This window comes from Brachyhypopomus gauderio, chromosome 3, assembly GCF_052324685.1.
Source record: "Brachyhypopomus gauderio isolate BG-103 chromosome 3, BGAUD_0.2, whole genome shotgun sequence".
Classification (NCBI taxonomy): domain Eukaryota; kingdom Metazoa; phylum Chordata; class Actinopteri; order Gymnotiformes; family Hypopomidae; genus Brachyhypopomus; species Brachyhypopomus gauderio.
In genome coordinates this window covers 26,558,599-26,569,785 of record NC_135213.1, presented here as the reverse complement: position 1 = coordinate 26,569,785, position 11,187 = coordinate 26,558,599, and the positions used below count along the sequence as shown (strand labels likewise).

Sequence of the window (11,187 nt, the reverse complement as noted above, 5' to 3'; positions counted from 1 at the left end):
ATGGACCAGCTTCTCTGCATCAGCTAATGAAAGTAAGTGTCTCAGCTTGGCGATATTACTTAAATGGAAAAAGGCAGCCTTAGTGATGTGCGTCAAATGAAAGATCAGAATCAATAGTGACACCTAAACCTTTTGCAGTAGATTTAGGTGTTACTGAAAAACCATCTAGGGTAAGGGGAATATCAGCCCAATTGCTTCTAGCAGCTTTAGGCCCAAGAATCAGCACCTCAGTCTTGTCAGAATTTAGTTGAAGAAAATTAGACGCCATATACAACTGAGTATCATCTGTGTAGCAATGGAAGCTAATATCATGCCTACAAATAATGCTGCCCAGTGGTAGCATATATAATGAGAATAATATGGGACCCAGTACAGATCCTTGTGGGACACCATACTTTACCTTAGAATGCTCTGAGCATTCGTTATTTACTAGTACAAATTGGTAACGATCTGTTAGGTAGGACCTGAACCAGGAGAGTGCTTGACCTCTTATGCCAATGAGTGTCTCCAGCCTATTAAGTAGAATATTATGATCAATGGTGTCAAAAGCAGCACTGAGGTCTAGCAGTATGAGAAAAGAAATGTGTCCTTTATCAGAGGATACTAAGAGATCGTACTGACAGCCTCCTTCATGCCTACCTTATGACTCCCTATTCAGATCCTGCACCTGGACCACAGTCCCGCTACAATCAGGCTCACAGCAAAACCAGGGCAAGAATTTAAATGACCCTAGGAATCCTTGAGGCCAGGTTTCAGTGCCTGAAGGGGCTCAGTTACCCCTGATAGGGCGTGCCACATAATAATGGCATATGTAGTATTACAATCAATCAATCAATCAAATTTTATTTATATAGCGCTTTTTACAACAGTTGTTGTCACAAAGCAGCTTTACAAGTGCCGAGTCCTAGCCCCCAGTGAGCAAGCCAAGGGCGACAGTGGCAAGGAAAAACTCCCTAGTTTTTGCATGAGGAAGAAACCTTGAGAGGAACCAAGACTCAGGGGGGGAGCCCATCCTCCTCTGGCCGACACCGGTCACCATGACAACAACAACAATATAGACAGAATGTAGACAGAATGTAAAAGATGCAATAATGTCCATTTAGACCGAAAAAGATGTAATAATGTCCATCATGGTGTAGGCATCCGGTTAGGCAGGAGGTGGCCGGCCAGGATGGATCGCTTGTCTCTCCTCATCTCATTATACCTCAAGCAGGCGGGCAGCCATGTGGAGAAATGAAACAGGGAAAATTAGCTCTGTATGAGGACATATACAGGACAGGTAAAATTATAAACATTTCTGGAGTGTGGCAGCAACTCCGGCACTAAGTTAAATTATTACAGCCTAGCTAAAAAAAAGGCAGAACCAGAAGGTAACATAGGCTTGGGGGCATTCTGAGACAATGGCATCCGTCCACTGCACTGTCAACAAACTTGAGTGACCACGAGCAGTGACAGGATGACAGCACCAGCACCCCAGTCTACCATAAAACCCTTCGTCTATGAACCCCTGGATCTGTACCTTTATCTAAGGGGGATATTAATTATCAAATGCTAGACTAAATAAGTGGGTTTTCAACCTAGATTTAAAGATTGTGACTGTGTCAGAGTCCCCGACACATTTAGGAAGATTATTCCAAAGCTGGGGGGCCTTATAAGAAAAGGCTCTTCCCCCTGCTGTTACCTTGTTAATTTGTGGAACTAATAACAGACCAGCACCCTGTGATCTTAGTTGAGGTGGGGGTTCATAGTAGGAAATAAGTTCCTGGAGGTATTCAGGAGCAAGCCCGTGTAGTGCTTTAAATGCTAATAATAGAATTTTAAAATCAATACGAAATTTAACTGGGAGCCAATGCAGGGCTGATAGGACTGGTCTAATATGCTGAAATTTTCTAGTTCTGGTCAGAACTCTAGCTGCGGCATTTTGAACTACTTGAAGTTTATTTAGATTCCTATTTGAACATCCTGACAGTAGTGAATTGCAGTAGTCTAGTCTAGAGCTAACAAAGGCGTGCACCAATTTTTCTGCATCATCCTGTGATAATGCATTTCTTAATTTGGCAATGTTGCGGAGATGTAGAAAAGCTATCCTAGTAGTATTATCTATATATTTATCAAATGATAGGTCGGAGTCGAGTATGACGCCTAGGTTTTTGGCTATTACACAACATTGCAACCATCCAGGAAGAGCGACAGCCTACCATCTCTGACCTACCCACAGATGAGGAACCTTACATGCATGTGGGTGACAACAGAGATGGTGGAATTGTCAGAGACTCCATCTGCAATCACTGCTTTTCACATTAAACCATGCACCACCAGCCACCCCACCATCCACCCTGTAACCTTTTAGTATACATTACAGTCAAATTCACTGTAATGTTTTATTATTTCATTTTTCCTGACATTGAAGCGTGAACGCGCTTCTGTCTGGGTCAACCTACTCAGAGTTGAGCGACCCTGATGACTTTAACTCCGATCAGCCGTTTTGGAACCGAAAACTCCGAGTATGTCAGATTGGGGTAAGACAACTCAGAGTTCAGGGTTAAGTTTAGAGTTTGATAAACCCGCTTTCTGGAATACCCCCCTGATTCTGATAACACATTGTAAACTTGTGCCACTACAAATGTGTATGGTTGGCAGTTATTCCACTAGATGGCAGTGTTATTGCAGTTGAGCACTGACGTTATATATGTAATTACAATTTAAACCTTAATTTTCTTTAACAAACCTGTTAACAATGATTGTTTACTGTTCCAGTAGAGGTACAAAACTAATAAACCCAAGTCTATGTACAGTTAAAATGTGGCAAAGCCACCAATTCTGCCTGCAGGTTGGGGAAGCATGGACTGAGAGGAATGTCCTCACAAAAACAGCATTTGGACTTTGGAACAGACAAAAGGCAGGACTGTTCCACCCACAGAGTATACACATCATACATATGGAAATGGATGATACAATATCAAAACATTAAGATATAGAAATAGGTCCACTATTTCATAGTGAAGTATATTACTTCACTTCACAGACACTTCAAAAGTGTGACATTTCCAAATTAAGGGCCAAATAATAAAACTGAAGGTTTTTTTAATGTGTTTGTGTCGTTGCAGGAGAGTTTGAGGTTCTGCAGACAGGATTAACAGCCAGCCAGAGATAAGTCAAACAGACATTTCACTCAGTTCTCTGCATCTTGTAGACTTTACTACAACACATATCCTGTTCTCTCTTGACCAAACCTGCAACATGGGAAATGTGTTATGATGGTGTTGTTACAGTAGTAGCTTTAGTGAAAAAGACATTAGGTAATAATATTCAACTATTCAACGTACCGTCCGTAGGGGTGTTGTGCTGGGGACACCTGTGTAAACCCATGTACTCTCCACCAGAAACAGGTGCATGTAGGCATGTGCAGAGACATGGCGTCACAGGTTGAGTGGACTGTGATGAAGGTAGCATGGAGCAGGTGCTAGTGGGAGCCCCGAGGTGCTGAGACCATTAAGTGGTAAAGTGGAAGTCCTGAGACCAACACAGCGGGCCAGCCGGTGGATCAGCGGAGCGGCTCCAAGGTCAGCTAACACAGACGACAGCACGGAGCCCCAGTGCTCCTCTCAGCCCGCGCCACCCAGGCCTGCAGGCAGCGTTAGTGGCTTTGCCACATTTTAACTGCGCATACACACCCAAGAGTCTTAGTTTTGGACCTTAAGTCAAGGAACGGTATACAATTATTTGGTACAGGTTTGTTAATGAAGGTTTAAATTTGAACTGAATCACTCAATGTAAGCCCACACCGTAGAGGGGCCGGAGCCCTAGTTTCCTTCCCTAAAAGTCTCTTTTCAGATGTCACATTCACAACATTCTCTGGTGAAGATGAAGTCACACACAGCAGCTTTCCATCTCGTATCACTTTATTTCCTTTCTTTGTTGTACTAGCAAACAGGAAAATCCCAGTATTATGAACAACAGAGCAATTTGACAATTTAATGTCAGGATCTTTTGTAGCCTTTAATTATACAGACACTTTCAAAGATGAAAATATACAAGAATACCTTTTTAAAAAGTGCAAATTTAGGAATTCTATCAAGTAACATTTTGATATTTAAGCCAGCAAATGGTTTTTATGGCTTCACAGGGGATTGAACGTCTCAACTTCCTGACGTGCGTCCACAATGCAGCATGCCTCGATCATTTCCCGTTACAGCGGTTGGTATTCACACAGACAGTTTCTGAAAACAGACCACGGCTGGAAGGCATCCGAGACTTTCACACGTGTCCAAATGAGCCCAGCCTGAACAGACCAGAGTTCACCAGAACTCCAAAACAAGCCAAGCAGGAACACACCCTCACAGTAAAACACTGACAGACTGGGGAAAACAACCGAGGAAGGTTTGACAAGGAAGAATCACATTGATTAAAGGTACTGCTAGACAGGCTGAAGCAGCCTACTGAGAGACAGCCATTGATTATGGCTTTCCACCTACAAGATGATTAGAAATATAGACAGAAAATATTCAGTCACCAAGATTTGCTAGTCTTGGCCACAGAGAAGCCTATTAATCAGTTTATGTTGCACTGGATTTACATGTGCAGGTACAGTAATCATTTCCAGTCCATCTCCAAGCCCATAAGATGTTTGAACAGCGAACATGAAGACCTCTACACAGAACATGGACAAATTCATTAGTCAAAAATTTCTGCAAGTAAAGCCAGAATTGCATTTTTTTTTACAAATGTAAATTGCATAGTCAAGTTGTGCTGTTACACAGAGCTTCAAATATTGGAGAACTGAGAACCTGACAAAAAAGAATATCTTTGTGGGGCCAGCCACTACAAAACACGTGGATTTCATGTTGAAAACACTGGCCTTAAAGCCATCCCTACAAACACACACAGCTTAAGAACAGCAATTTGAACATGAACGTCTTTTTTTCCCAATTTAAAAAGGCACACAATACGTACTGATTCTTGTACATATATTCAAGTGTGCAAATGAAGCTCAAGTGAGATTATCATATTAAAACACTGAATAAATCCAGAAAGGAGAAGTGGAGCAAGAGCAACCTTGAGATTTCTGTTGGAGCAGGACCATTGAGGTACGAGGGCTGACCTGATCCTGCAAATATTAGGCGTTCACAGACGATGCATAGTCAAGAGATGAGGAGTTTTTTCCACCAAAGCTACTCATATTGGCACTTTGCTCGTGTGAACATCAACGTTGGCTTGTTTGTCTTTTCACCAGATTGCTTGACTTTAAAAGGGCTCATAGATGCAGGCCACACACAGCTGGATCCACTTGCGCTGTTCATTAGGTTCCCCATGGTCAGCATAATGAGCGCATGAGGGAGTTGGCCCCAGAGAGACAGAGGCAGCGAGTTGCTCGAACTCAAAACCCAGCAGGGTGAAGAAACAGCAGTTGCTGGGCTTAAAGCAGTAATGCTGGACCAGAACACTGAAAGCAGCACACGGTGTCTGCCTTTTTCCATAATGTCCTTTTCCACTGTTGCATTTTTGCTTAATTAAAAACAAAACAAAAAAAGGCGCAAAGATTCACCCTCCACAGCCACGGCGGTCCCGACCTCAGCATCCGGGTGCCGTCGTCTGGTTCACGATGACCTGGATGACGAAGTCCTTCTGAATTTTGGTGTCCTGCAGACGCGTTTTGTCCGTGAGGAGCTTGCCTGAGAAAAACCAGCGCTGGTGGGCCACGTCGATGCCCTCCTGTGCCTGCAGCTGTTTCTTCAGCAGGCCGATGGGGTCGGCCATGCTGGCGCTCAGCCGCAGGTCTTTGCCTGTGGAAAGGCGGACCTTCAGCTGGAACTCCTTCTTGGGGGCGGAGTGATTCTCAGGCTGCTCCGACAGATCGTCCTCGCCCCGCTCACTGATGAGGTTCACGGGCGGCGCCAGGCAGTAGACAGGCAGCTGGTAGCGGTTCCCAAGTTCATCGTAGCACTCCGTCAAGGATCCTAAAAGAGGAAAAATTCAACAAATCAAACATGCAGTACATCCCAATAAAAGCATTTGTAGAAATAGTAATCAAATCCAACAATAGCGTCTGAACAGATTCAGTATGAAAGGAGCATCATAAAAGTCAAATTAAATGAAAATGACCATAATCTAATCAATCTATAACCATTATCTACAAAAAAAACAAAACAGTCCACAAGGCGTGTGAGAAGGTGCGTGGTAGAGAGTGGGGCCCTCTCACCATGTGGCAGCGTGATGCTGGCTCCGTCCAGGATGGCCTGGGCCAGCTCAAGGTCGCTGCACTCCAGAGCCACCGCCGCTGCTTTCAGGGCGTCCCAGATCTCCTTGCGGCCCTCAAACGCCGGGGCTGTGTCCCAGAACTCATCCCTTTTACTCCGGAGCTGGCCTTCCGTCATAGGGTAGTCACTCTTCCACCTGGGCTTGTCCTTCTTCAGCGGCTCATTGCGGGCTACGGGGCAACAGGATTCATTACCTCAGTCACTATGACTCACTGGCACATGTTCAGGCAGCTGATTAACTCAGAAGGTTCAAAACTCAAGACATGAGCTGTAACTCCATCAGATCTTAGGAGTGTCATATCAGCCTCCTAGGAACTAGTGTAGATTTGTATACTATACATTTGTAATTGTCTATTATATAGAAGTCAGATTCTCTGCAGTTTATATGCATTTATGATGCATGTAGCCTATTTATTGCATGATGAATGTATGTGAATATTATATATACAGAACATACACAGAACAAGATCTGGGCCCCATGACGCACATGGCTATGTCCAAGTGGAAATAGGTTTGAAATTACAAAACCTTGCTGTCTGAGAACACAGTGAAATGACGAGAACAGTAGAGCATGAGCACTAGAGGACCAGAGGATGGTGGTGCGCTCTCACAGGGGCAGTCTACTGGAATACTGCTAACTACACACAGATCAGTCAATGGCTAACGGGCAACAAACGAATGGTCATGAAATACGGCCCAAACCATGCAGCTCTTGGGAGCACACAGGGCTCTGCATCACCGCACCATGGCTAACCAAGGATATGGTGGACATCAATTTGTTACATCAGTTACAATCCTGAAAACCTAAAACTGCCCCAGCTTTGCTGAACAGTAAGTGTTTCCTGGCAGTGTTATTTCACTTACTCGCACATGGGACACCTTCATATGCAGGTGCAAACATCAAGAGTAGAAAGATCACTCCCTTAGAGCCAATATCATCTCCAAAATGTAATTGGTGTTTCATGAAACACTCACTCAAAGTGTCCAAGGTCAATACTACTTCTAAATTCAAATCAATCTAAACCTTAGAGTAGTTAATTTACAACACAACAGAAAGAAAAACCTTATACAATAAAGGCTGAAATTACAAGAAAAGTTTCACATGTATATTCATTTTTCCATTTGTACTTTCATTTGAATATTCAATACATCATCAGTGTACATTAGTTTATTGGGACTTGAGGATGCTTCCATTTCCACTGTGGCTTTAACACAATAAAAAATGCAAATAACATTATACCTGAAGATGTGCAGAGCATTAAGCTCAACCCAACCAGCACTTTGGCTGGTAAAGGCAACACCAGTAGCATAATGGATGTTAAGCTCACCCCCGTGCAGAATAAAATCATCGACTAAACGCATCATCCATTCTTTCACAAGGTGTTTCCACCACAAGGACTGCTCCTAAACAGGCATTATGAGAGGTGTGCAATAAGGAATACAGCGCCTACAGCATTTCACCTGACCTTCTCCTGCACAAAGACTTGCCCTGTGGTTCAAAAACAGCTGTGGCTCCCATCCAATCACATGGCAGCTGACGTGCAACGAGCTCACAACCAATATGGGAGTCTCAAACTGTACTTGGAGGAGGTAAACGCGTCTTGGCAAGCTTTGCGGACGAAGAGGAGAGATGCGGCTGGGTGGCGTTCCCATCCTGCGGCCACTGCAGTGGGACAGCTGGCTGTTAGTGAGGGGTTTTAAAAGGTCACCTTTCATCCCAGCAAATTATTTATAGTCCGGCCGGCTTAGGTGTAGCGCGTAATCAGGACACGGCGCAGGATTTGCTCGGCTGTCTCGTTTGGTTAAGCACACTACGCTCTGGCTCACGCCGCACTGCTGGAAGTAATCGGCGCTCTCTGTGCCGAAGCGGCAGAACCGGCACGCCTCCCGAAAGACATTGAGGCTCCTCACAGATCCTGCTCACACTCCATTGGACTTCCCACGGTTGCTCAACACAGAAGGCCTCGTTTGATTTGACAAGGCAGAGAAGTACAGTCAAACGGCCGCGTTTACGTAGCTTACTGCAGTGACTGAACGAGAGAGATGGGTTGGAAAGGGGAGCAAGACTTTCTTCATGTTTTTGGACTGAAATGTTACAGGCAGCAAGGATATGAAAAACATGACTCAATAATAGAGCATTGTCTTGGAATGTCTGTAAACGAAAGACATGGAGGAAATACCGTGTGGTTTCCTACAAAGCCCAAAGAGAAGACTAAAGTGAACTCATCTTATGCCAGTACTCTTCTACAACAATCCCACACCCAATAATTTCTACATAGTCTGCTCAGTTTGGCAGTATGTTGCCAAACCACAAGAGGAGCTTTCTTCTCAAAAGAAGCAACTATGAACCATATGGTTCAAATGGCAGGAAGGAAGGAAGTGATACAATACAAACAACTTAGGTTATCATTAGGTCATAATAGTCAACTGGCAACTAATTTTTAATTGCTAATCTAATCTCTTGTCCAAAACACAGCATATATACACCAAGTTGTGACTAAAGATAACCCATGTGCTCTGCTGCATTGACTACATTTGTAAGGTGTCACAAATGCCATTAGTGTTGGATGCTAAATTAGCATACACCATGATTCAAACGACTGAATAAGTTAATACATAAACTGTAGGGTATACACACACACACACACACACACACACACACACACACACATTCTCAAAGTATAGCATGTTTTCTTAAAAACAGCCTGCTTGTTTGCATTGTAACTAGGAAACTCAGGGGTGTAACGAGTGCTGATATTTACAGTTCAGTTTGAACTCTGTCTTACCTACGTTATCTCTGAATGAAGGTCTGCTTAATAAAAACATGTTCTTTAGGCATGCTCTTACAGGTACAGGAGTTCTAGCACAATTCATGCACTTAACAATATAATATGGTACATGCATTATGTAGGCCTGTATTTAACAAAAAGCAATTATTTCCCAGACAGATCATGAATATTACAGTTTAAACATGTTATATGTCCACTGTCTTTTTTTGCTATAATTTTGTTATCAATTCCATGTTTAGTAAAACCGTCTACAAAACAAACATGGTAATATATGCTGATGGGAACATAGCCTTTGTTGTTGAAAGGAAAAACATGTTTAGTCCTGTTCATGAGAGGACATATGTAAATAGCTCCTCTATTTGGGCATACTTGAGGAAATTAATATAATGAAATTCAAATAAATACAATTTTGTAGTGCAGTTACAGCAAGAACCATGACGTAGAATCCTTATTGCATTTGACAAACAAGGTTTTGCTGAGGTGGACGTAAATGGAGATAAACCATCTGCTCCTCATCGGCATTACAATTCAAATCCGTCCAATGCAGCTGTAGCTTAAAGCTGTAAAAGTTCACAAGCGTTTCCTTCTCATCTCGTCCCCCAGAATGCTGAGTGATTGCAGCAAGTCTGGCTATCAAAGGCAACTCGCAGCTCAGCATAGCATCAGCATATCTTGAATATAAATGGTGGATGTATCTACTACCAAACTGCGAAAGTGAAAAACGTTTTTGGAAAACAAAAACCAAAACTCTTTCTTTCTGCACCTGTAGAAGGAACTGAATATTGATTATGCTTACCGGTGACAAATAACTGCAATACTGTTTTGCAACTGATATGCTAGTAATTTAAATAAGGAACGAATACTAGTCCTGTTTTAAAGAATAAAACATATTTCAGGTCCTGCAAATATTTCTACACTGTCAAGTACATAACTGCACACGGGGCACAAAGCGATTTCACAAAAAGACTTTTAAACTATGCTTCGTTGACTATATATGTATGCACATGATGCAAACGGAGACATTATAATGAAGGCGATCGAAAACTTCAACAAGCAGTGGTCTTACCTCCACGTTTTCTTTGTGCTCTTCCTCCGCGAGATGATCCCTGTCCGCCGGACTCCTGGCGTTCTCTCCCCACACATCCTCCCATGGTCCTCAATTATACATCAGCCACATTGTTTACTGGCTATTGATTACGATTTAAACAGGTAGGGAGGACTCTGCATACGACTCTATTAGCTCCTCAGCGTAACACGCGCCTGCTGCATGTAGTTTCTTGTTCGACCAGGAAAGTCTTGTTTAAAAAAGTAGCAGAAAGGGTGAAGGTTTCCCCCTCCCATCCACCTACTGCCTCACGACTCGCCTCCCCGAGTTCTCACCTTCAAACTACCGGAGCGGGTCACGACTTCGCCCTTGTTTGCCTCACATCAACTTCTACGCACATTCAGATATTCATATTGTAGTGTTACATGTATTATTTGATTGATTTGACAGGAGCGGATCGTCGTGCCTTATCGAGCCTGGTTTCAACTCGAGAAGTTCGGCTAGTCTGGCTCACTAGTGACTAGTTAAAGTTACCCGAACAAAACACGAGACGTAGCCTACTAGCGAAGCAACTTCGACACAAAACCTTCGGCTAGAACGAGTCTAGGTGCAGATGTAAAGGCGATGGCTCCAGCAGAAGGGCCGTGTCCTCAGGGTCCGTGTCCCCGGTGGGCGCACACACACACCCGCGGTCCCTCCGCCGCGCTGCCGCCGAGCGACCGACTCCACAACACGGCCAAGTTATTTCTGGCTGGCAACAAGCTCGGTTAGCTAGCGCGGCTATCTCCAGTCGGGAAGTTTACACAGCTTTCTACGAGGCCCCGGGTCAAGGCTGCAGGAAAACAGATGTTAACGCGAACGTTTAGAGTGAGATCGGTTACAGCAGTTCGTCTGTAAAACGCCAGACACTCGACATTTTTGACGTTAAATAACGAACCTTCCGCTCCGCTCGTCTCGCGCTCCTAGCTGCCTCTGTAGCGACTCGTCACGCGCGCATGCGCGTGCTCGCCAACGGCCGCTTTTCTACGTCACACGGAAAAGCCAGAAACGGTCTGTGATTGGATAGATTCAGTATCGCTATCTTGGTTTTTGTTTA

The 11,187-nt window shown here is 43.8% G+C and overlaps 1 protein-coding gene across 1 annotated transcript; it reads right to left on the bottom strand.

The window, feature by feature from the left end:
* Nucleotides 1–826: 826 nt before the first annotated feature.
* Nucleotides 827–11,093, bottom strand: ubtd1b (ubiquitin domain containing 1b). The gene is made up of 4 exons (XM_077000806.1): nucleotides 11,029–11,093; nucleotides 10,113–10,923; nucleotides 6,200–6,427; nucleotides 827–5,957 (listed from the first exon to the last, which is right to left on the bottom strand). Exons 2-4 carry the CDS (start codon nucleotides 10,195–10,197, stop codon nucleotides 5,572–5,574), a joined length of 699 nt encoding a protein of 232 aa, XP_076856921.1. The 5' UTR covers nucleotides 10,198–10,923; nucleotides 11,029–11,093; the 3' UTR covers nucleotides 827–5,571.
* Between the last annotated feature and the right edge of the window lie 94 nt (nucleotides 11,094–11,187).